Raw genomic sequence first — 27,452 nt, forward strand, 5'->3', positions numbered from 1 at the left:
ATTTTTCAAAAGAGTATCAGTCCTTTCTGATAAACCTAGAAAATCATTTTTTCTAGCTTTTTAAAAATGTATCATACACTATTATTATTTAGGGCCATCTAAGTGAAAAGTCACTCCACATGATAGTGGGCCACTCACACCCATCGTGACCTAGAAAAGTTACTGGGGCTTTTCCTTCTGCTTTTGCAATTTTGAGAGGGCACGGGGTTAACAACCTCAAAGAGTGCTTCAGGAGATCTTATCTGAAATTTAACTGCACCCTGTTCAACGAGTCCCCGGCTTTCCTTTTATGACTCAGTCATTACAATGAGCCTTTTAAGACCAAATGGGATACTTAGGAAATCACCTCTTCATTGCCCTCAAACTTCAGAAAGATACAGCTTTCTTTCTGAATAACACTGATAGAAGAAACAACAGTAAAAGATTTAAATAAAACATTTTTCCTACAACAGGTTGCTGCGTTCTCCAGCAGAGTATGATAATGTCCAAGATACATAACTATACCAATTGATAACACTGATTAATCTGTGATATTTAAGCAAACTACTGACCTATAGAAAGTACCCACTATTGCATCAGACCATGGAAGTATTGTCTCATACGTTCCTATGCACCACGATGAAACTATCTTCCATAGTCATGAAAGCCATGCAAAGCTCTCTATGGGTCTCACATAATATGGCAAAAAAGTAAAACTCAGAGAATAAAATGAAGTCAAGAATAGCTACCTTTGAGCAATACCTCAGAATAATCAGGAGGGACCTCTTCTCAAAGGAAAGTCACATTGTACGAGGGTAACAAAGTTGTTCTGGATGAGTTGTAAGATCCAGGCATTGCTTACACCAAGCACATGCATCAAAAAATATCTGTGCCATACCTCATTGGGCAGGACGGTTCTTGGCCCACAAATAAGCATTTCCTATTCTGGTTTCTTCCCCTCAGAGCGCCCAATGCCACTGTATCCTAGGTCTTAATTCGAGCTCCCTTGTAGTGTCCATTCTGATTGGCCCCTGAAATGGATCCTTCATGGTTTATCAGGCGGAAGCAAGACCAACTTGACTCTCACACGAAGGCAGATAAGAAAGATAAGGCGTCTTTTCCCAGATCACCTTAATGTTTTCCTATCAGATAAGCCCACGTACTGCTGTGCCTTCTGGGGTTCAGGGTAACACAGAAGCAGAAGGAACCTGAGGAAAATCTTCCTATTCCTGTCAGCAGCATGGACATTCGTGCACCCCGAGCGACTCTTCAATGTGTCATTCATGGTTCACAAGGGTTGGATCTGGGCTGCTCCTTGGAACACATTTAGCTCTCACTGTCTGAGGAAGCTGGAGACCAGATTGGGCATGGGGCTTCTCCCAAACTAGTTAAACACAGAGGTGGTACCACACTCCCATATTTTAGTCACAGCCCAGGGCCTCTGGGGCATGTACTGTGGTCTGTGCTAAGTTTCTTTTAGCAACATCATATTGTTCAAAAGGGAGTGCTGACTACTCTGCCTTGTCTTCTCAAGTAATGTCCCAGCCGGGCTGATGTCGGGCCAGCACATAACAAACTCACTGCTAAGAGGAGATTGAAATTGGGCAGGGCGTGGGCTCCACATTCCAGCTACTCTGTGCTGCTTTCCAAGGGCTGTGCACTGCCTTTCATCTCTGTAGCTTCTTCTCCGCTCTGAACTCAATATTGCACCAGTTTCTTTGGAACGTTCTCCAACTAGAAGGGCATGGTGGGGTAGATATCAACCTCACCATGAGTGTGTGTGTAAACTCTTCACCAGTTTGACAAATATCTGCTGACCCACAGTCCAAATTTCATTCTCCTCAGTGTGATACCAGGGACCTGTGACAGCTTGATATTCACACATTTGGTGCAAATTTGTTAGTGCTGGCTGCTGCTCTGACATGTTAGTGATTCAGGATTATTCATGTGGTTCCACCAGCCATCTTTTGAAGAGAAGCAACCAAATCTATGCCACTGCTTTATAACCAAATGCTTCTCCACCTGAATTCTAAAAAAGTAGCCAAAACATAACAGTTGAATCTAATCCCAGTCCCTCAACCTTATCTGAAGTATTTTTGTCTTCAAACTTTCTTATGTCAGGAAGTAGTATGCTGTGTCATAAATCACAGGGACAAGGATATCTCATGACATTGATGGTGCTTCCCAGAACTTGCGTATTTCTACCCCCCTCTGGTAATAAGAGATAAGAGGAGATTCAAGTGTGATGTGAGATGTGAAAGAGGACAGATACTAGGAACTGTGGTTTAACTGCTAGAAAGTCAGGGACCAAATCCTCTGTGACATCACCCAAGATGACAGTTGGCTGATTAAAAGTCTAGGGATTCAGCACAGAGATTCCTACTCTCTAATTCTAAAGTCCTTTATACACTAGCAGGTGTGCAGAAATGAGCAACCCATGAGAACAATAGCCACGTGATTATGTCACTGAGGATCAAGGCTCAGATATTCCTGTGGGTCTAGTTTATCCTGAATATCTAGCAAACTTACACAACTCAGAAAAACACTGTAATCTAGTACTTTAAACTCAGAAAGAAAAAGAAAAGCTAATTTGAGGGATATAATTTGATATTCAGGTTAAATTAGACCTTAAACTAGATTGAGTACTGAGAGAGCCAATTGTTGCCTGGTTACACTATCTGTCCATGGATTTGGTAGTAAAATAATTTTAGCCAGGATATTTGATTATTTAGATTTCTAAGTACTTCATGTCCATTTGATAAACACAGTGTCCACCATGTAAAGTAAAAGCATTTTATAGTGCCCAAATAAATATTTTACTCTACAGATCACTAATAGGATTGGAACTGTGGTTTAAGGAAGCTTAAGAATAATCATTCCAAGGAAATCTATGGCCTGACATGAGCATCATTGTTTAACATGCCAAGACTTCCCTACCTGTTCTTGCTTTTAAAAGTGATTTATTAAGTTTATTTTATAAATGTTACATAAAACATAAAAATTATCCATGGTGGGGTCAGGGAGATGGATCAGTGGAATAAGCGCTTCCCTAGCAAGCACAAGGGCCTGAGTTCAATCCCCAGTTCTGTCAAAAAAAAAAAAAAAAAAAACAGGAAAAGAAAAAAAAAAGAAAGAAAGTTAGAGGAGAAGGAAGGGGCCAGGAAGATGGCTCAGTAGAATAAGCACTTGAACACTCACCTGGCAAGAGCAAGCACTTAGGTCTTTAAGGCTTTAGCATATATATATATATATATATATATATATATATATATATATATAATTATTACTAGTTATAGTCACTATGCCATACACTGTGTTCACAGGACCAGATACTGGTACATGGCTTTTACAACATGTACAAACCAATCATTTCATCTAGTTCTTATTCATTTTGATAACCTCTACAAGAGCGCAGAAAGCAACACCCAATGTCATATACAACCAGTGTAAGCACAGATCCTCTGTCTTTATATAGAAATGGTTCAGACATGGCAGTTGAATGGACAGGATCTAGGATCTTGTAAACTTGAACTCAAATGCCAGCTCAGCTTGAATTGTTTCCCATCTGACTTTTAATGTTCATAATGATTAACAGATGAAACTAAAAGAGATGAATTTGTTGACGATTTCTGATTGATGGTGTACCCTGTTATTAAGTTTCTTCCCTTTCAAGATAAGAAAGTCTTGTTATCCTTGAACAGAGAGAGAGAAGCAATAGATTTGGAAGCTGAAAGTAGTGTGCTAATTCCAAAAGAAAGATTCCTCCCTGCAGAAGTGTCATTCATGCATCACACTCAGAAGATTAAAAATAAACATTTTCAGCTTCTAAAAAGGACAAAATCAACACAGACATGTTTTCCTGTGAGTGCTGCAAAAATTATAAAGTATCTATAATACAGGAAGGGACATATGAAGAACCCAAAGTGTAGCAGAAGCCCTGAGAGACTAGAAGACCATCTGACTCAGAAGGATCCATGCCATTCTCTCCAGTGATGTAAAGTACAATTGCTAGAGAGAAGAGCTTGCTTGAAAGTGAAGTAACCAGGCTTCTTCCATGAAGTGTTGCTTGACTTTTTACAAATTACTAAGATTAATGCTGTCCAATGATCCACTGCTTTATGCTGAACACATCTGGTGATGGTTAAGTGATGGTAAGTATAAAATCAAAATTATGTCAGACTGTGAACGGGAGTGCTTTGTAGAACTACTTTGTGAGTTTTATCTCTTGTACACGCCACATGATATGCCTATTTTGCTCAAGGCAATGACCTCTTCAGATGCCTTACTGGAAGTCTCTGTAACTCATGATTGCACCATATTTCATTTAGTCATTAGATTATCAGCAAATCTGAAAACAATGTATACAACCCCATTTTGTTTGGAAACCAAAACTTGAAGTGAAAAATGAGCTGGATCTTCATACCTGTTTTTTAACCATTAACTTTAATTGTCAACCTAATTAGAATAAGAGAGCCTTGAAGATGTGATTGGATCATAGGGGTGTTATAGTCCATGGATTAATCCGCTGAAGTTTGTGGTTGGACAAGCTTTAAGGAAGGAGGGCTCCATGAGAGGCTGGTCCCAGAGGGCATGCCCGCGGAAGGCACAGCTCTCACTAACGCGAGAGTGCTCTGCTTCCCGGCTGACAGGAACTGAGCAGCTTGGCTCTGCTGTGGCCTTCCACCACGGTGTTAGGACTTCCTGGGAGCCCACCAACCATTGACTGAAGCCAAAACAAACCTTTTCGCCCAGAAGTAGTATATGTTGGGTATTTTGTCTTAATGAAAAAAAGATCAGAATAGAAAACAGGTACCAAAGAAGTGGAGAGGCTGCAGGAACTACATATGACTAGATGTTTGGGGAGCTTTTGGTAAAAGTTTGTGGGAGAAGTTTGTAAAGGTTTGGAGAAGTGAGGCAGAAAAACCTCAGAATGTTGTAAGTAGAGCTTGACGGGTAGTTTTGGTTAGAGCTCAGAAGATCAGAATGTAGAGCTAGGGTGGGAGCTCTGCAGCAGAGAACTCATCTAGCACATATGAGGACCTCAGTTCACTTCCCCAGCAGCAAAGAAGAGCAGAATGCAGATAGAAGTGTAGACAGTAAAGGCCAAGTTCATGCAGTTTCAATTGAGAATAGGGAATTCTGTTGGAAACTGGATTTGAGGAAATAGATATAACACAGTGGCTCCAAATTTTGCCTACATTTTTGTCACACTCTAAGACTTTGTGTGAGGTCGAATTTAAATGTGGAAGACTAGTTGACCAGGCAAAACAAATTTCAAGTCAGTTCAAAGTTCATGCAGTGCCATGACTAGTCTTGGCTGCTTTTTGCCTAATTTATATTGAGAAATGGGAGAGTAAGTGAACTGGAAAGTTTGAAAACCTTAACTTTCACATAAAATGGATTTACCTGGCAACCAAAGAAGGTGCAGTTTCTGGAGAGACTGTTACCATTAAAAAGAAAAACAAGCCAAGTATTTTTTACAGAGACACAAAGAAAGATTACTTGAGGGCCTCTCAGGAATCATAAAAACTGCCACCAAGTATGGGTTAGGGGTTTATGAATGCAAAATTTTCATTTCAGAAGAGAGTCCCTGGCGCCATGGTCAAGAAGGGTTGTTAGGGAACTAGTTCCCTGGGACTCAGTTCCACTGTGTTCAGCTGTCCAGGTACTCAGAGGTCCAAAGTGGACTGGCTACTGTTCAAGCTGCTGGCGGACTTGGGCTTCCTCCATGAGATTGGTTTTTCATACGTGTGAATGCAAAGGTTTTGAGGTCATGAAGGTTCCCACCTGAATTTCAAAGGAAAGTCTGGGAGGCTGGGCGAATCTGTATGACAAGGTCAGAATCTCTGCCAGAAGCCTATGAAAGGATGATACGTGCAGTTCTAAAGGTGAAGCTAAAAATGTAGAGAAGACCCCTGGAAGAGGAGGATGTCAGTTACATGAAACATCAGCCAAGGAAGGGCACAGGCAGTGAGTAGAACCAGTGTAAGAAATAGGTCTTATATATAGCTACGAAAAAATGCCATAGTTGTGGGTCTGCCCGAGCCCTTGCAACTCAAATCACTCTATCATGTGCCCTGGATGCCTCATATGCATTTAATATATACTCCTTTCTGGATTTTGGACTCACTTTAGTCCAATTCTTTTCTATTTCCCTTCTGGAATGGGATGTTTACTTTATGTCATTGTCTCGGAATAAGGTTAAGTTTAGATTGTTGTATTGTTTACAGCTAAGAGCTTGCCTTGAGCCTCAGAGGACATTTGTGCCACCTCTGTAGCCCTCTATGGCTCCCTTCCTCTCCCCATACTTAGGACCAGAGACCGTGTCTATTATTGAAACTGCCTGGGACAGAGTGGGTTTGGAGTGGACACAGGGCCACTGGGTCCTGTTCTTTTTGGTCCTCACAGTTGGACGCATCATCTGTACTCTGGGAGGACTTAGATGATTCTGGAAGTTTCTTGTTCTTAACTCAGAGATGAGTGACATGAGAACACAGAACTGATTCCAAGAAGCCTGGAGTTTTATTCACATTAGAATTTAAACAAGGAATCTGTCATTTCATAAGAGAAATAATTCTAAATGTTATTCTGTTATTCCAGAAAAAATAAGAAATGATCACATAACCAATTTCTTCTCATGGTTTTGACCTGATAATGAAGCTTTATGCTTCCTGGTAAATGTGGCTTTATTGAAAGTGGAGACTTTGGATCACATTTCTTAACTGTATCAGCACATTTTAATTGGAGTTACTAAAGAGCTTTTTCTTTTCAGAAATTTATTCCCAACTTGCTAAGGGAGAAGCCCTGGTGTTTGTGAGAACATAAAGCCCTCTCTTTTGATGCAATCTCTGTGAAGTTTCAACACAATTGAATACCTGGAAAATAAAAAAAAAAAAAACAACACTAAAAGCAAAACAAAAAAACCCCAACTTACTTCTCAAAATAATTTGGCTGGTGACTTAGAAAATGGGTTGACCAGCTGGATCAGGTGTTTGTTCTTTTTTCTTTTTTTCTTGCTTTTAATATTTTTATTTTCCCTAGTGTTTTCTAACAGTCATTGCCTCAGTGGAAATGCACAGTGTATAAGGTCAGATGATAAGGAAACGTACCAACTCGATTATGCTCTCACACTTATATTTAAGGACTTTCAAAGGAATACAGAAGACTATTAGTAGGGCAAGGTGATTAGACCGCTAATCACATCATGATGCTCAGGCAAAAGCTGAGATTCAACTGTAAAGAGTGTGATATTACAACCTGGATCAAGATATTTGCAAAAGGAATTAACCTCACCCTAACCACACCTGGTAAGGACAGTTTGCACTGTTACCCCAAGAGTGAAAGACTGACAGATGTTCTTTTATATTTTTATTTTTTGATACTGGGAATCAAACTTGGAACTTTGAGCTTGCCAGACTGATACTTGTACTGTGGAGCTATACTGCTAGCCCACATTTAAAAAACAACTTGCTGTTGCAGTAACAGATGTTCTTGAGAAAACAGTGATTTACCATCAACTTTATCTGAGCCTGACACATTCTTAGCTTCAGAGCATGCTCTGCTTATCAGTCATCCCTGAATGCTGTCACTTTGGACCAGCTTGGGAAATCTTCTGCCAAGGGCAGCTGGACTCCAAAAACAAATTGCTTCATATTCAGTGCAGATGTCTGTCCTTCATGTGTATGAATCACAAAACATCTATCCATCCCATGGAATATTATTTGTCAAGTGCTCAAATATATGATTATTATCATTGGTTCTTTTTCAAATTGAAGAAATGTTAAATAACTACAAACTGCACTGTAGGCCAAGAATTGACTTTATACATAAAAAGTTGTTAAAGGAGATTTAGAAGATTCTGGCAAATTCTGAGAAAGGAGAGAGCCAGGCTTTCAAACATATGTGATACAAGAGGACTGTAATACCAAAACTCCCTAGGTAGCTTGGGGCTTAAATTCCTTAAGTTTCTGATCATACTTAGATAAATTTGATTGTATTTGAGTTTATTTTTTAACATCAGAAGTGAAAAATTTTGATATTAAAAAAACAGACAGAATTTTGAAACGAGTGCAGACGAAACATTTCATAAAAGCTTTTAAGCAGCACTTAAATGAAGGGCATGATCATCCATTTTTGGTCCCGGCACAAAACCCCAGATAAGCTTCCTTTACAATCTGCCAGGTGCAGTGGGGAGGAGGAGAGGACTGCTGGTGCCCTGGACCGGCTCAAGTTCTTAGAATGGCACCGGGTTTGGTCCCTCAGCAAGCTGAGGACCTCTGTAGAGGTCAAGTGACTTAGCCCTGGTCCTAAGGGGCAGCGCTCCCCCTAACCTGGCAGGAGGACACCAGCACAGTTTAGAGCCCCCAGGATCTGTAGGGAGAGGATCTCTGCTGTAAAGATCTCATAAATTAGTTTGCATTCTGTACTTTGTTTGCTTGATTCTAAAAATAGTGGAGAAAACGGCACAACTGCTGAAGTTATCAGTTGGTCACAGAAAAAATTAAGTGTTTGGTTACTTTGACCCTAGGATGCTTCATATCAAGGGTCAAAACATTTCTTTTTGTGACTATATTCAAGAATGACAAAAGATTCATTTTTGTTTTTTTAAATTCAAATCAACAGTTCATTCACTTTATCCATTTTTAAATTACCCTTTAAAGATGCAGCTTTGCTTGAATGAGAGAGAACATTTCATCCAAGGGATGATTGCTTTGCTTTGGATCCAGTAAAATTGAAATTTTCAGAGATATTTTTCATTAAGTTGATACAGCACTGAAAGATGGAAATGAATTTTTTAAAAATTTCTTTAGTGGGTAAGATAATATGAACACATTAACTTATAAACTGAAAACTAAGTTCGATCTTTTCTAAAGTATTCAATTGTAGCAATAAAATTAATCGTGACACATATAATTCATAAATTCTGGAAAATAATTTTTAGGAGTACAGGGATAGATATAGTTTTGATTCTAAAAGATGATATTTGGGCTATGACTTTCTATTACCTATTCTTTAACAAGTAAATTTAGAGTCAACAGTGATTACTGTGTTAAAATATTTAGAGTTCTTGATAATTTTTTTTTTTTTTTTTTAAACCAGGGATTGAACCCAGGCCCTTGCGCTTGCCAGGGAGGCGCTTACTCTACGGAGTCAGGCCCTCCCGCCTGCCAGGCCGGGGCTTGTGCTGCTGTGCTGTCTCCCTAGCCCCTTTGCTAATCATTTAAAAAATGTAAAATACATGGAAAAAATTTAAAACCTTAAATTCATGTTGTCACTTATACCCATTATAAATTTGTTAGATTTTCATTCAAACAGTTTATCTATGTATCTTTGATTATTCATTAAAAAAATTTAAGAACACTTTAGGTATACAATAAGGAATCTCGCTGATTTGTATTTAACACTATTACATGGACATTCTTCTTCTCAGATGTCCTTAAAGTTATTCAATAATCGAGAAAGTTTTAGATTTTCTTATTTCTAGTTATGTGTTTAATAAAAATGTGATCTATATGGATTAATTGAAATTAAATTTGGAAATTACCTATCCTAATGGCTGGTAGTTGGTAGGAGATGGGATAGTAATTCTTTTCTACAATTCAAATTACCACTCACTACAGACCTATATGAATTCAGGAATAGAGATAAATTTATTAAACACCATGTAATCTAGAGTTCATATTAATGCAAATGGTCAGTATGTGCAACTTGCTTTTTATTTTTAAGTAATTGCTTCAAAATGTGATTCGCGAGTAATACGCATGACTTTACAATATTATAGACCTGAATACAATGTGATTCTTCATTTCCCTAGGGGCACCAATTTTTAAAAATTAAATATATTTTTGGGCCAGAGAGATAGCTTGGAAGTCTAAGCGCCTGCCTGGCAAGTGCAAGGACCCGAGTCCAATCCCCAGTACTGCATGCCCTGCTGGCCCAGTACCCAGCCAATCATCAAAACTGGGCGTGGTAGGGTGGGCCAAATAGCTCAGCGGATCAAAGCGCAGGCAAATAGGCACCCCCGGGGTGTGCTGAGACAGCAACTAAGACGGGGCGTGGTGGTGCGTCTCTGTAATCCCAGCTCTTGGGAGGCTGTAAACAGGTGGATCTAGTACTGAGACCTTGAACACCCTGTAGACCCTTCCTTTAAAAAAAAAAAAAAAAAAGCAAAAAACTGGGCACGGTGGCACAAGCCTGTAATCCCAGCATGTGGGAGGCTGAGACAGGAGGATCAATGTGAGTCTGAGCTACATAGTGAGACCCTGTACCAAATAAATCAATAAATAAATAAATAAATTTTAAAAATTAAATATATTTTCTTTTATCTTGTGTATATAAACTTTCAGACATAGCTAACAGACAAATACCTGCCTATAATAATCTTTTAAATTAATATGTTTAGATAATTAAAATTACTATTATTATTATATTTTATTTTTTTGCAGAACCGGTGATTGAACTCAGGCCCTTGCACTTGCCAGAGAAGTACTTATTCCACTGAGCCATCTCCCCGGCTCAATTAAAATTATTTTTTTAAAAAATATCAACTCAAATTATTGCCTTTTCCCCCTTAAATTTCATTAGACAATTTTCCCAAGCTTCACCTGCATCTACACTTGATCTTAGCCAAAAGGCAGAAAGTGATTCACCTTTATTGAAGCCATCACCCTAAGAGAGGCTTTCTAAGTCACTCAAGTCAGAGCATCCATTGGGAATCCCTGTATGGTATTTGGTGTCACTGGATATTTTAACTCTAAAACCAATTATCTAGATATATAACAAAAGAAAAGCATTTTTTATTAATTAATTATCATTCCACATAAGTATGAACTAAGTATAAATTACTTGAGACCAAGTAATAATTACCTAAGCCATGTTAAAATTCCTTTGATAATTTCTTATTTCGATGCTATGTTCAAATACCATTATTAACTGGGTATGTTTTAGGCTGATGTGTACCCAAGTTGCATTTTTAGATCAGAGTGCTGGAAAAACATCTTTTCATGAGGGGCTACACACAGAGTGTGTCAGGAAGCAACTGCGGCATCATACGGGATAATTTAAGGAAAGAAATCTTCATAATAAGGTCCTACACTCTCAGTCTATCTAAATTCATGTCTCTGATTACCACAAAGTTAGAATTTATGAACAGATTTTCTATCCCCTGGGCCTTATCTGAACTACATTTTACAAAAAAAAAAATGAACACCAGACACAAAAGACAAACCTGCTAAAAGGTGCACACTGTGGATCATTAATGAACCCTTTTTGAGAATATTTGAAAAGGCATAAAATAAAATATATAAGTGCACTCAGAGCATGAAATAAGAACAAAAGGCAAAAACTGTCAGGAAAGCGGAAGACAGCACACGTGATAAGTCTATTAAGAAAATCACATAGTAAAATTTCTTGCTGAAAAATGCAAGAAAAATGCAGTAGAATACAAACTTTTGATCATCTGATAAATGGTAACAAGCTTTCATATATATTTTTCATCCAAAAATTAGAAAACAAATTCAAAGAGATAAGTAAAGTGTGGAGTGGACATTATCTTCAACATTCATCTAGGAAAGTGAGAAAATGGTCTCTAAGCAAACTCAATTCACAGCACGATGGCATCAGTGCTGTGGGTCTATGTCCAATGTCGTACGTGGATGGGGGCTTCAGCACATAGGGTCATATAAATAACGTTGAAAGATCTAAGACATCTTTGAGAACCAGGTCTCCTGCAATTGATCTAATCATTCTGCCTAGGAAAGACTGAGATGGGAACTGCAAGCTTGGCTTCCGCATGAGCTGACAGAGTGCTGAACCTTTCTGGTGAAAGGTTGGAACTCACATGGGTTATGCTGCTAATTTGGAAAGAGCCATGGCTCTGAACTGCATGGGTAAAGTATTTCCACAGCCCTATTCTCATGGTGGCTCCAGTAGGGCTTCCTTTGATTATCTTAATGTGCAGAAAGGTAGGAGAGAGCCTGTTAAAACTTGCCTATGTAGAAGACTTATTTCTTGGGATGGTTTTGAGAATTCCAGGAAAATGAGAGTAACCCCAGCTGCTAACTCAGGACAGGTGAACATGCCTCCTACCTTCGGTGCTGTGAATCTAACTGCAATTCAGAATGTGGAGATTTCTAAGTAAAAGTGAGGTTTGTTCTATGAGATTAGAATGCTGGGTTGGACCAGTCAGGGTAAACTGTTAGTCATGACAGTGAGAATAGCAGTGTCCTCTAGTGTTCCATCAGTATTGTTAATCAAATTGCTCTTTACACCTTGTTTCACTCTGGTGTTACTTGGGAGTCAGTAGTGATGTTGAAATGATTTGTTCTAACATTCTTTTAAGACAAATAAAGTACAAAATCTTCAAATTTGGCCAGTGTATGCACTGGTACTGACCTGTGGATGAGTAAAATGGACCAGGACTGGAATCTTGGTGTTTACAGAACTCCAGGTAACTGTTTCCCCAGGATGGGAAGGACTCAGGGTTGCTAAACTATTTTCCAGTTTTTGATATGGGTTCAATCACTGTGGAATTATGCTAAGAAAGTCTTCGGTGGAGGAACAAAACTTGTTCTCATAGGTGAGTAACTGGAAAAGATATTTCCAAAGTGGTAGAGGGAAGAAAAAACTTGACTTTTTTGGAATTACAGCAGCATGTTTAGGAAAAAAAAGAGGAATTTGAAGGAAATTTGATGTACAGATCTTAGAGATTTTGATGCAAATGTACATATTGAAGGAAATTGTAGACAATGCTATACAAGCGAACATTAGGGTCTGGTTGTATGGTCATGTGAACTTCTATAAAGGGCTCACAGACAACATGTATAGCGATACCACTGCAATGTCTGATCCCTGGACAAAGTTCGCTATTTGATGTCTGCAGTAGATTCCTAAAGCAGACTCCCTCCCTTTTCTCACGGCCATGTGTGTTGCGAGTCTGAGTTTGCAGAGAGGCAGGGCTGGAACCCTGCCACCTGGACCACAGGCAGTTTAGAGCATGTGGGTCACCATTGAGATTTCTCAACTTGTTGTGAATCGAGGGCACATAACAATTGAGTGGACTACTGTGAACAAAGTTCTTGTAATGATGTCCAACATACAATAGGTGTCTGAAAAATGTTCTAATTGAAACATAGAGTGAATGTTTTATCCAATCTAGAGGACAGTTTTCAGCAAATGAATGTATAAAGAGGAAATTCTCTTTAGGATTCAGTTATCATTTTGGCTGCTCAAATGAAAGTTAATTTTAACATTTAGTTACACATAAAGAAATGGAAATCTGGACATACATGTTTCTCCTTGGAAGTTTTCCATCAGTTGGCAAAGAAAAAAAAATGAAACGATAAGATATATTTTTACAAATGGTCTTATTCTATATGCTATAAATCTCTATTCTTTATCTTAACTCTAAAACTAATGTTGATTGTCCTAAAATTTTTAGTCAATAAAATTAAGCATATCACTATATTATTCAGAAGAAAAAGCTATAAATTCAAACAGAAAATGTTCAAGTTAGAAAATCAATTAAATATAGGTGGAAACTAGGCATAAATTTGAACTACAGTGGGGGATATAGCTCAGTGGCACAGTGCCTGCCAGGCAAGTTCCTGAGTTTCATTTCTGGTATTGAAAAAAATCTGAAATATATATTTAAATACAAAATAGCTATAAGTATTTGGTAAAAGAAAAAACAAAACATAGGGCACACAAATTTTCATATGTAGTTTTGGAATGTCATACCTTCCTTCAAGAAAAACATGCCACTGATATTCGGTAAAGTTAAACAGAGTCTAAGTCTCTGTGTGTTAAAATACAAAGTTAGGGAAATTAACTCAGAACATATTGTGTAAGTAAATGAATGGACAGAGATGAGTCAGATAGGCATCCAATTTTATTTTAAATAAATAAAATCTAGGGTCGCTATTCTATTCATCATTGAAATGAGAGAATAGATGGCACTGTATACATCACAGAACAAACTTACCACAAAAAGCATTCTTAGTATAATATTTACAAGTCATGTTTGAGAAGACAATGCTGTATAAAAATCCAGAATGTAAGTACTAATCATATAAATCAAGCACACTAATGCTTAGCTAACTGTTTCAATGAGAACATTATGGAAGATCAAGAGTTATATTTTTCTCCAAAGTATGATACTTAAAAGATTATTTCTATGGAAAACAGACAAGAGGCAATGAAGAGTATACTACTGCACAGAAATACTTTCCAGTTCATCAATTGATTTTGGGTTTTTTAAATAATGAAAATAAAGCATTTGTGAAGAAATGTCTTCCTACATTAAAATTAGATTTAATATATTTACAGGCTAAAATTACACAAAACACAAATGAAAATTTAGTCCTTTTACGACATGGTTTTGAACTACAAATATTATATATAGCTGGAGAAATATAGACTTATTATTTGCATTAAAAGCAAGATGCAAATAAAATAAGCACATTACAACCAATTATCTTTATTAATGATCAGAAATATCCACAATGTACACTTATTCTATAAAACAAAAACCATGGGAGCTTTGCTGAAATAGGCAGAGAGCCTCAAAAACTTTTGCCCTTTCTTCTCAAATGAGAAACTCAATTCTTCTTTTCTCAAACATGTATCCACTGAATTCTTAAAATAACTTCAAATTAGTATTAAGAAAATATTGACAAAGCATGTGAATGTCTGTTGCATATCAAATTAGAAAACTTCAAACATTTATAATAAATCATTAGATTAAAAATGTGTAACCTAATGTAATGCCAGATACATGCGATGCAATTTTAAACACTGGTGAAGCTTTGTCTTATAGTTTGACTTTGTGTGTGCAACAAACTCTTGAACCAAACTTTTAACATTGATCCAGTTATACATACATTTCATTTAATGGGTTAGGGAAAGAAAATAAAAGAAGTCCCAAAATACAGCGCAGTCATGGGATAGATATTAATTTTGGGATGGTCAAAGTATGTATATGCAGCCCTGTGTACATCCTCTCCCTGCATAAGTGCCTGCCTAGCAAGCACAAGGTCGTGACTTTGATCCCCAGTATCCCCCCAACAAAAAGTGAGATTTTTGTGTAATAATAGAGATTACCTAGGACTTCAGAACTGGATATGGGATCTACATTTGGAGTTCAGAGATCAACCTGGTAGATTGTTAGCACATGAAGAGGCAAATTCTCATTAAAACAAATGACAGAGTGTTATTCTAGACAAAAAGAAACACCTACTTTTGGACATTTATTGCTATGAAATTAGATAAATTGGGGACATCCTAGGATCAGCTAAGTGAAGAGTGGATTGAACAGAACTGCAGAGCAGGAGGGTGTGAGTTACCTGGTCAAAGAGGACAGATGACGAAGCATGGGAAAGAGGAATTCTTTGTAAGGAAGCCTCCTCAGGACAGAGGTCATCAAGACTACCCATCCTCTTCCTGTATCCTGATATCCACCGTGAAAACAAAGGAGAAAATGAAGGAGATGCACAAATTTAGATAGGTTCATGAAGACTGGAAGCCTTGGTTATGAACAGTCAAACCTCATACATCTTAGTATGTGGAGAAAGGACAAAGGGCAGGTTTGCTTCAGGCTCTGCCACTTCATAGCAGTAACTTTTTGCAAGTTGCTCAAGCCCTCACACCTTTTTGTACATCTAAAAGGAGAATAACTGCACCCTTGCAATCCATTGGGGTGAAAGGTCACAGGGGGCAAACGATCAGCATCGCCCTGTCTCCCTATGGCTGTGCTTGAGGCTTTTCCAAATCATTCATTATTAAATCATTCATTATTTACATTTTTCTAATAATTCTCTTTATTGATGTTCCTTTTCTCCACAGATAAAAGTTACGGGGACATTTCCCCCAAGCCCACAATTTTTCTTCCTTCAGTTGCTGAAATAAATCTCCATAAGGCTGGGACCTATCTTTGTCTTCTGGAGAAATTTTTCCCTGATATTATTAAGGTATACTGGAAAGAAGAGGATGGGAATACGATTCTTAAATCCCAGCAAGGAGACACCATGAAGATGAAGGACACTTACTTGAAGCTTAGCTGGCTAACGGTGACCGGAGCTTCAATGGATAAAGAGCACAAATGCATTGTCAAACATGAGAAAAATCAAGGAAGGGTAGATCAAGAGATTCGTTTTCTTCCAGTGAACAAAGGCATGTGTCTATAAGTATAACCAAACTTATTTGAAAGGGAATACTCTACCTTTTCTATCAAAAACTAATGAAAAAGATACTATTCTTAAATTGTATTACATTTAATGGGAGCATAAATGTCCCACTAGTTTACTCACAGAAGGATAAACAGCAGAGGCTTTAGTGAAAATAAACTGAATATTTTACATAAACCTTTGCAGCTTCAGTTTCAGCATCTTGAATATTAAGATCATTGAAGTTTTTAATAGCTATCATGTGGACTGTTCAGTACAACATTTGTGATGGGACCTAGCAGTACAGGACTTCGTAAACACTGAAACAGAGTTTTTCATTTTCAATGATTTAGTTGACTTAGAAAAAAGAATACTTTCGTGTCTTGACAAGCATATGTACTCGGTCCTACAACACACAAAATTTAATCTGTAAATAGTCAATTTTTTTAACAAAATGGTGCTCAGTAGAGTACAAACTCAGTTCAACAGAATAATGATGACCGCTGCAATTTTATGGTGGTGTTGAATTTTTCTGATTTTTTAAAGCAGTGTTAGACAAGATTTCCTAAGTTAGGTGTGTGTGAGGTCAATGTATATTAAATTTTCCTTTCTCCCTGATGAATACTATTCTTGCCGCTACTAACTGCAGAAGCACATTTACTGTCCTACCAGTCTTCGCCAGATCTATCTGGGAATGTGGACAGTCTAGGATTTTGTGGCCTGGGGTAGATATATTGAAGTGAAGAGAGAATGATTTTTTCCTACCCATTCAAGAATGCATTACTGACATACAGTTAACTTCTAAGATTTTAGCTAATGTGAGTTGTGCTGCTATAAACAGGAACATGCATGCTATCTTTGTAACATGATGTCTTGAACTCAGGAAGTTATTTAGCAGGTGAATAGCTAGATCAAATAGAATGTTTAGTTTCAGGGTTTTGAGGAATCTTCATGCTGATTGCCATAATCATTGTACCACTTTACAAAACCATTAACAATGTAGGATTCCTTTTTCCTCCAGCATTTCTTGTTATTTGATTATTTCTTCTTTCTCTTCCTCTTCCTCTTCTTCTTCCCCTTCCCCTTCTCCTTCTTCCTCTTCCTCCTTCTCATCCTCCTCTTCTTTGTCCTCTTCCTCCTTTTCCTCCTCGTCCTCCTCATCATCCTTCTCCTTGTCCTCCTCATCCTCCTCATCCTCCTCGTCCTCGTCCTCCTTCTCCTCCTCCTCCTTTTCTTCTTCTTTTCATGTATTTAGTAGAGGGTCTCCAGGGTCTTACTACATAGGTCAGACTCGTGGTGATCCTCCTGTTTTCAGCCTCCAGGCGTTGGGAATACAGCGCCACCACGCCGTCTCAATCATGGTCTCAGTGTGCCCCAGAGGTGGAGCTTGCATGGCTTTTAGTGCTGGGGATCAAACCCTAACCCCTGTGCTCTACCTAAGCAAGTGCTTTAGTCTGCTGAACTATCTGGCTGGCCCTTTTGTTTTTTGATTTCTTAATGAAAGCCATGATTTTCTGGAATCTTAGTATTTTAATTTTCATTTCTCTAATGGCAAGAGATGATGCACATTTTTCCTTATATTATTGGCAAATACGTACTAATAAACAATTAAAATTAAAAAGAATCAGACCCATTTCCAAAAGGAATCTCAAAGAAACAGAAAGGAAGCAGTATCAAGGGACAAGTTTAACATGAAGAATGTGCCTAAGTATCTTTCCTGAAAGGATTTTTATAGCGACAGGAAAAAAAAAAAAAAAAAAACAAAAAAAAACAAAAAACAAAAAACAACTAGAAAGAATACTCAGTTCCATAGTAGCGAGTGTTATGTCAGAGAGAGGCTCTACTTTAAGAAGGTCCTGATGCTATCTTTTGGGGGCTTCTATTGACAACAAAGCTGACAAAGGTATTTCCATTAATGTGACCAATACAAGTTTCTAATGCCACTTCCTGTGTTTGTTTTGCTTTGTTTTTGATAAAAAGTAAAAAGTAACACATGAAACCACAAATAAATCAAGTGATTCTGAAGGGAGTTAAAACTAACTTGAGAACAAGATTTTCCTGTGTACCAGAATAATATATAGGATACAAAATTACAGACTGAGAGCAATTATTTCTGCAAGAGCAGAGATTATATTTTTAATGACTATTTCTCTGGTCCTTTTGTTGATAGATTTTATGTAGATAGTCAAATAGTGGCATGAATAATTGACCCCGTTTGCTCTTATTTCTTTTAGTTACCACTATTATTCCCAGAGAACCTCATTTGAAAGATAAAACTGGTAAGTTTGCTTCATTTAGCCTTATTATGCTACTATATCTTTCTGGTCATCTCCTCTTTGGAATTTGAGTTAAGGTAGAAAAATCAGAATGACTGAGGGATATTTTAAAATTAATGCCTATCTTCTTTGGCATCATGTTAACACAGTAAACTACTATCTTGGCATCAAAATAATATGAGAGGATATGTTCTGAACTATTTCAACCAATGAACTGCATTCACCCCTGAGTCTACTCTTCCTACTTCCTGGGCATAATAGGAGTTATTCTAGCTTTGTCTTTAATTGATCATAAATACAACTCTCACCTCAAGTTCTATTCAGTGAGCCTAAAGTGTGACTTGGCTTATCTACTTCCTGTGAAAATGACACTGGCACTGAAATACTCAGCTGCTACAATAAAAAGTGGTTAATGGCTACAAGCAATAAAAATACTAGTGGATATTTAGTTTACAGCAGTAGAACTATATTCTATCTTGTAATCGCTCACACTACCCTTTGAACACAGAAATTGAAATTCCATGGGTATGGTTTACCTTACCCTTGTTTTTCTCCTCAGCAACATGGAACCACCCAAAACCCATCTCTAAGTCTTGTTAAGGAATTAAACAAGGTGACCTAAAAGATACAACACAGTGTCTGGCCCAGCAATGTGCGTTCCACTGATGTTAGTGTCTGTTAATATCAATGGAGTATCTCTCCTGTGTTTGTCAGAAGATTTTACACACAACAACCACACACACACACACACACACACACACACACACACACACACAGAGTGCCAAATAATAGGTGGGAATAACTGAAAAGAACCTGTTCTCCTATCTTCTAGCTAGGAATACTACTGAAACAGAAGTTTGCATGAAAGACGGAAATGGTAAGTTTTATTGTCTACCCTCCTTTATGCTGTGCTTCAGCATTTTTTTCTCTCTTAATTGTCTTAACTTGAACTGCTACAGCTTAAGTGAAAAAAATCACAATGGCTAGATGCTTCAGGATAAATTGGATGACACTTTACATTTTTGCATCACTTCCTAGGCATCCTATTAACACTGTAAACTGCTAACCTGGGGATGCTATGACTTCAAGAAGAGGATACAAAGATATGCTCTGAACAATTTCAAAAACTATTTTAACTGCACTATTTCAACAAATGAACTTCACTCATTCATGTATCTTTTGCTTCTAATGACTTGAAAGAACAAGTTAGTTCTCGGTGTTTAAAAGTTGTCAGTTGCTAGTCCTGTGAGTTGCACTTACCAAGTACTTTTTTATATAACGACTTGGGCTGTGTCCTCTCTGGATCTTCCTGGTTAACCTCGTTTTCCTGTCTCATGGAACAATAGTTGCCACCCTGTTACAGATGAGCATAATGAGCTCCAACGAAGTCCCTTTTATGTGCTACATTGCTAGACTCGAAGTTTCCACTCAGGCCCTCAAGAGTTCATATCCTTCATTATTCCTTCTTTGTTCTTCCTCTATGAAGGAGTTGTAGAGCAAGAAATACCAAGGCTAAGCCTCCAAAGCAGGATGGACATGTGGCAGGTTGTAGGTGCCAAGAATTTTGAGCCCCATAGACTGGGTGCAGCTCAGGTTTCTTAATATGCAGCTGTAGGAACATGAAGGGAGGTCATGTGTGAGAACTCCACAACTGCTCAGCTACTGAGGAAACAAGGGCCTGGCCAGCACAGGATATCCATTAAGCTAGCTCAGGATAAGACCCAGTTTCTAGGCTTTCCTTTTTACATATTCCAAAAGAATAGAAATTGAAGCATTGACTTCCCCCTGCCACCTTTTCATCAGATTCCAGTATCCAAAGGACTCCGGACTTCAGCTGCTACCCAAGGCAGTGGGGAAGGCAGTAAATGCCACCTGACAAAGGGGAGGGGGTTAGGACCCACATTCATTGAGGACCCTTTCTACACCAAAGGCTAATGATTGGAATTCTGACTCTACGAAGATGGATGATGTAAAGTGATCATTTCCCCAGACAGATACTTGGCCTCGTGACTCAGGGCATCACAGTGAGCCCACTGTCACAGTCTTTGATTATGGACATCATGTGTCTCTTGTACAACTTCAAAGGTTATCAGCTGCTGTTACCCAGACAAGGGAGTGAGCCACAAACACTGAACATCTTATTAACCCCTTTTATCACGTTTTCTCTAATGCCCTCTTCTGCAATCTCCCACCCATTGTGTGGGGAACACCACCGAATTCCCATGGGCTGTACCTTGCTACAGATCCCACTGCCCAGTTGTGTAATGGTTCAGTTTTTAGTCACCGAATCAACTCTCAGGCTTAAACTTCTGATACTTTGTGCCTCTTCTGTACCCTCAGTCCCTCTGCAATATAGGAATAAAAACGATTTGTCTCTCCCATGGGTGGTTATGTAGATTAAATGAGATTTAAATACTTACATCAAAGCTTTCAGCATCCTATTTCCAAATGCCAGATGGTATAGTACTAGCAACAGTACTAGTATACTATTAGTTCATTAGTGGTTAATGACATGAATCTATAATTACTGCTTAGAGATACTGAAGCCCCCCCCCAAATCCTCCAGCCTATTTTCACAAAAGCTCCTACTGATCTCCATTAAAACTAAAGCCTTAAGTTTTTAGTATTAAAAAAAGTTCTAAATGAATTTAGCTTAAGTTGTTCCAGCTGAGTTGCAAGTGAACCTTACTCTTGGTGATCACTAGCCTTCGGATGTGAGGCGTTATGCCACTTCAGTGCATGTCATCAGAAATCAACACCTATGACCCCTACCTATGGTGTCCTGTGCTGTCACATGTGCAGCTGAAACTCAAGACCTGCCTTCTCTTAGGTTTGCTGGACTTGCAGCTCACCAGCACCTCTGCCTACTACACCTATCTCCAGCTGCTCCTCAAGAGCGCTCTCCAGGGGGTCCTCCTCACCTACTGGCTATACAGAAGACGCACTGTCTGCCGTGATGGGAAGAGCACCCAACAGAAGGCAGCATGCAGCGCCATGGCATCTCCAGTGTTTGCTGTCACCAGCAGCACTTGCTGAGGATCTGCCACGCCTGTTGGGCACAGCTCCTGAAGGCTATGTGCACTCTATTTTGTCATTATCGCCTAAGAGTTTCCCAAGCAGTGGGTAAAAACTGTAGCTCTGTCATGTGGTGCAGCCCACGGCACCCTGAGCCCCATTCTATGGTCCCTACACCCACTCCAGCCAGCCAGGTTCTCAGAGCCTCAATGTGCACAGCTTGCTGCCTATGGTCAGTACCACAGAGCCTGTGGCCCGGGTCATCCCCTAGAAGCCTCCACGCTACCCATCCTGACTCAGCCTCCGTGGTACTGATCTCTGCTTCGTCCATAGTAGACACAATAAATAAAAAGTCTTCTAAGTCTTCTTTGGGCCATGTGTGGTTTAATTTGACAAAATGGAATTGACACTGTAATCTGAGGAAGAGCATGACAAAAGAGCAACACCACATTTCTAGTTGTTACAGTGGCTCCAAAGATGAAGATGCCCATGTTACTGGTCTTTTAAAGGTCAACACATTTGGATCCAATTGGTAAAAGACTCTCCACACCAATAGGAAACTCTCTAATGTTAATGGTATTGTGTGCTCAGCTGTATAGCAGCATTTCATAGCACTGTGTTTCCTGCTTCTCACAACATCCTCGAGATCTGCATTAATCTTCTAGGTTCAGTGTGATGGAAGTGGTGAGCGCATGAACCCCGGACCCAAAGGACCTGGGCTTCAGTACTGGGTCTAGAATTTAGTATCTGGATGACATCAGTTACTTGAATTCTCTGTGCACTAACTTCTTCCCTGGAGAAAAAGTTAGCACACCCTGACTCCTGGAGTAGGGTGGATCAGATGAGCTAATCATGCTTGTGTAGTTATGTCCTTAATAGCACTGGTGTGTGCACCATGCTACTGTAGAGCTAGTGAACACCACACTGTCACACACGCAAAGCACCAACAATGCTCTTACTTCTGTGCAGAAGGGATGGGTGGGCTGGAACAGGGACTTAGCTCTACTGTACCAGGCTACCCATGATGCCCCATGAGCCCTCTGGGTTATGGCCCACTGTTTATGGATGGGGAAAAGTTACTGACTAAGGTCACTCGCTATGCATTTAAATCCAAGTCTCTCTGAACTCAAACTCTGTGCTTGTGTGGATGTGTGCACATCATTTATCTAATAGTGTCTTCCTTTCAGACATTTTTAACTGGGAGAAGAACAAACAACAAGCATGTACTGCACGCTTGCCTGTGTCATCCTCTAGTGACTCAGGGTCTTTACAAATTTGTGAGTGCATCTCCTCAAAGGGACTCTAGGCCACTGGTCTGTCACTTCCCCACTGTCTTGCTTTCTTGATAATTGCTCTCCATGGTGCGAGTAGAATAGAAAGTCTGCCTTCTGCTGTGAGTGTCCTTGTTGCACCACTGTCCATTTATGGAGAGCTGCAATGGACAGTGGCCCTCATGCCCAGTGGGCCTTTCACAATGCTCTCGGGTGTGGATGTGGGGTCAGTTCCCTGGCTCCTTGGTTTGACTCTACACCATCTGTTCTTCCTTTTCTAAACTGACACATGAAAACTGTCCAGTCTTGGGATTGCATCTAATACAGCACATACATACAACAGGTAATGCTTAAATCAGTATGAGCATGTCTGTCTCAACTAATCCACTTCTTTGTGATTAAAAACAGTGAAAATCCTTTCTCCTGTTTCTGAAACATATACAGATTATCTATAGTTTATTCCCACATCGCTGAAGCTTATTAATCTTTAGAATAATGAGTTAAAATTATAATTTCACATTTCTGTGCAAAATTACTAATTCAGTGGCTGACACCCTGCTAAAGTATTAACAGCAACCACTTGTGCAGAGCTCTGTTTCAGTTACTGTTTTCATTGCATGCTACTCCATGTAATTCTAACACGCACCCCTGAGGTACATACAACCGCGAGTTCTGGGGAGCTGGGCCAGGGAGGCCTAAGGAATTTCCTTGTGCCTACAAAGCTACTTAGCAACAGTTCCGGGCTGTGAATGCAAGAAGCCCAGCTCAAGAGCTCTGTTCTTGTATTAAACATTATTTGACGCTAGAGTGGAAACATGCTACTCTTCTGGACAATGTCCTTCCTCCTTAGGCTCAGAATTGGTCGAGAAGGCAAAAGCCCTCCTGAACTGCCTGGACTGCTTCTCTCGACTCCCGCACCGTTCTTACAATGACAGGGCTGCAGCCAGTATCCACTGGGAAGACGTCTACACACTGCCCTCCCTCTCTCCACTGGACCTCTAGGACTGACGTCCACGACATTTGGATAAAATGAAAACCACAACAGCCAGCTGCAAGCACAAGTGTTCAGTGGGAAAGCGTGGCAAAGATTCACACAATTCCACTGGAAGATGTGCGTCTCAAAGCTCTTCCAGAGTAGACTGCTCCATATATAACACATCTAGAAGCAGATTCACTAAGGACATTCCACGTGTTCTCAACTATTAAGGAAAAAAAAAAAAAAGAAAAAGAAACTTTCCAAGCAATACTCATACATTACCTCATTCCAGATTATCTTTATACCAAAATTCTTTTGGTACAAAGGCTTCATTTGTTAAATCTTTTTGTCTATTAAACGGGTCATATTGCTAAGAGTTGATGTACCTCAATGTAATCAAATACCTAAGTAACTGCCAATGAGAAGCTTAGTAGTAACAACCAGAGATACCACACAGCATCTTATAATTCAACCAAAAAGGCTAGAAACTAAACATTTCTAAGTCCCACGAAAGGTTACACAACAGATTGCACAGTTCCCATCATGTTGCAAGGTTATTTCTTTGCTTTGTTTTATGTGGCTAATAGCCCACACCTACCACACAGTGAGCCTCAGGAATTCCACAAATGTTTGTGTTCTAGTATGGACAGTACAGTTCTGCTCATTTTGAAAAGATAACTAGGTCTCAGAGACCCAATGTTAAACATAGGAAAATCTTCAATGTAAAGAATGCCTACTATTAAACAGAGTGAGTCCCAGTAGTGAATATGATCAATAATATACAACAAATGAGCCACACTATTAATTGTGGGCAATGTTAAATACGCGAATTCCAGAGTCCACACCATTCCATGTTCTAGCTTAAGACCTGAGGCTCAACCTACTGTCTTGGTGGCTCGTAGTTGCCTTCTGGGAGCCTAGAGTCACAGAGGCATGGACCTTATCACAGGCCAACTCAGAAATATAGATATGAGACAAAAGCCTCATGTCCTGAGGGAACAGGGAACAATACACAAAGCCTGAGGAGAACCGTGGTCTCTCTTGTGAATTCTGGACAGCTGGGATCTAAGGCCGCAGATAACATCTTCTCCTGCTTGTTGCTTTATCCCTTGCTTGGGATGTCAATGGCTAGCACTGTGTAAAGTGAGAGTTAGGTAAGTGCTCAAGTCGACAGAGAGAGTAGTCTGTGTTCACCAAAGTAAGTATGCACATTCCTTAGCCTGCTTTTAGCCCTCAATAAATGTGAGACGTTTCTGTGACTCTGGGCTCACTTAGAGACTAGTCTCAGTGAGACCTTTCGAGCTGTATTCATTGGGTCTTCTCGTTTTTCTTTTAGTTCCAACGCGTAACATACAACAAATTCGTGACTGAGAGACCTCCTGACTCCCGCAGGGTTGCCCCAGATGGCGTCACCAGGAGCCACCACAGACAGCACACTGAGCAGGCGCAAGGCACGTGCCACACGGACAGGGCTCTCAGGGTCTAAGCCATCATCAGTTCACTCTGGAAATAGTGGCCGTCCTACAATGTCCGTGCAATGATGTCCATGCACTATAGCACCACATATGAGAGCCCAAGTCCAGCCAACTGCCAAAGAGAGAAGAGTAAAGGACGCCACCAAATCAGTAGGTATCTTTTTAAAAAAATTCATTAAAATGCAAAATAATCAGGATATGGTGCTGAAATATAATACGCATAATGTGAACTTGGTAGATGGCACATTCATGTGGCTACAAAAATTAAAACATGTATGTTTATATATCTCCATTTCATTTTCTTACACAAAGGTAGTATGTCCTATTCATTATTCCGCATTCCTTTCTTCATTTATAAATCCTAGAGTTCTTATGTCAGCACATTTAAACAGCCATAAGGTATTATAGTGAATAAAACATGTAGTATTTCATCAGTGCCCTCTAATAGATCTTTGACTTATTTCTAGTATTTTCATACTATATACAGAAAAAACATATGTAACCAACATACACTCCTTGGTTTTTCTGAACTGATCCGACCTTCTTAGGCCAGTTTCTGCTCTCTGCAGAATGCAGCTATTTCTGCACTGCAAATGCACAGCACCAACAGGAAAGGGTCACATCACCCAGAGCTTTGTGGGGCTGATGTCACAGCCAGGGTCCCCCGGGGGCTCAGACCTCTCAGCACCTTCCTTCTCCATCCACCTGGGCTGCCCTGAACTTCAGCAGCACAGAGCAGAGCCCTGGGAGGAGGGGACACAGTGGGTGACAGGTAGAACTGGTGTGGCCTCTGGGCCTTCACTTTCTCAGGCTTGTTCTGTTTCTGTGCTCTGTCGCATGTGGTTGATTCTTGGAAGAGGCTCAAAGTCAAACCGGCCCCTACTGGTTGAGGCTGCGCTAGGGGCAGGGAGGGTGTTAGAAGGGAAAGCGAGGGCAGTTAAACCACAGCCAACCTGGTTCACTTTCAAAAGGTCACAGCTAATGAAAGCAAAGGAAATACCTATTTTCATATAAGTGCGACCACCATCAACCTCCCCCCACCCCTGCAGGTTGCTGGGAGCCCTGCATGGGACACAGGAAATGCATTAGCTGCAGTGGGAGTTGGGGACCTGGTGGCTAGGACTGTGTAGATGCGGTGCCTTCTGTCATTTGTCCCAACCCTGTGCTGGAGGAAGGGTCTACAGCCCATGATTATCCAGAACATTCCACCAAGAGTCTGTTCCTACTGAGGTATTAGATTGCAGATATAGGTACCTTTTGTCTTAATTTTCTCAATATAGACAGAGTGGCACATGACTCGTGTTCACTACGATAGGTAGCCAGTCCTCCTGGCATCCAGGGCTGGCTTAGAAATGGCTTTCTGAACACAGAGGAGGAAGTACACAATTGCAACGTGCCATGAAGTCAGACAGTGAACACATAAAGTGGTTATCTCTGTGCTCCTTATGTGGTCAACACTGGACAGCTTGAACCCAGGGTCCCGGTCTCCCACTCTGCACCAGGTGTGGGCAGCATGTGTGTGGGATATTAGCCTTTTATGCTTCCACTGGTGAACAGGCCTTATCTAACTGACCCAAGTCATGCATTTACTAGATGTTACTGTCCTCTATTAAGCTTTGTTCAAATTGACTCAAATTATTTTGACTTGGTGGAGGAACTTCCTAGGGCTTTAACACACTGTGCATTTGGAGTGCCCCACAGGCATTACCCTGAGGCCCTGACCAGAAGCAGCGGAGGTGCTCAGGCCTCAGCCCCAATCCGACCTGGAAGAGTTGTTTCCCCACCTCTGCACCATAACAATCTTGCCCTGGTCAGACCCCAGCCTCCCGACGCTTCCCAGCCCCGGTGCTGAGGTCCAGCCACTCGGAGCACAGGCATAGCTGGGAATGGGATCTGCACAAATGCCCAGGATCCTCCCATACCGGCAGTTGCACGATTCACCAAAGTAAGTTTTACTTAAATAACAAGATGACTGGAGAGGAAGAACTAATGGATCTACCGCTTTTGTGAGAGCAGCGAGGTGAATATTCACTTATAAATAACACCTCTTGACATTATTCAATTTATTTAAATTCAAACTAGCTAAATAAGATGGAGAATAGATAGCAATGACTTTATAGTCCTTCAGCAGATTCCAAGTAAGAGGAGGCAGAATACTTAAAACCCTACCTCAAGAGAAAAAGATGATGAATACATGAAGTATGAAGGTACTGCCTGTCTCAACCCCTCCTCACCCACCCTTGTAACTCAAATACTACAGACTAAATACCAAATCAACAAAGAAAAACATAGCCAGCCTC

The 27,452-nt window shown here is 39.9% G+C and overlaps 1 long non-coding RNA gene and 1 gene segment (V, D, J or C); both read left to right on the forward strand.

Annotated features, from left to right (window-relative positions):
* The first annotated feature begins 12,181 nt into the window (after positions 1-12,181).
* Positions 12,182-16,160, forward strand: LOC111812016. The segment is given in 3 exon segments: positions 12,182-12,187; positions 12,520-12,556; positions 15,820-16,160. Coding segments are annotated over 3 exon segments (384 nt in total).
* A 2,210-nt stretch (positions 16,161-18,370) lies between these two features.
* On the forward strand, positions 18,371-21,717 carry LOC101580051. Its single transcript, XR_002820779.1, has 3 exons — positions 18,371-18,418; positions 19,248-19,292; positions 21,246-21,717. It is a non-coding gene; the product is annotated as an uncharacterized LOC101580051 (long non-coding RNA).
* Positions 21,718-27,452: the final 5,735 nt, after the last annotated feature.

This window comes from Octodon degus, unplaced genomic scaffold, assembly GCF_000260255.1.
Source record: "Octodon degus isolate 3935 unplaced genomic scaffold, OctDeg1.0 scaffold00031, whole genome shotgun sequence".
NCBI classification, from domain to species: domain Eukaryota; kingdom Metazoa; phylum Chordata; class Mammalia; order Rodentia; family Octodontidae; genus Octodon; species Octodon degus.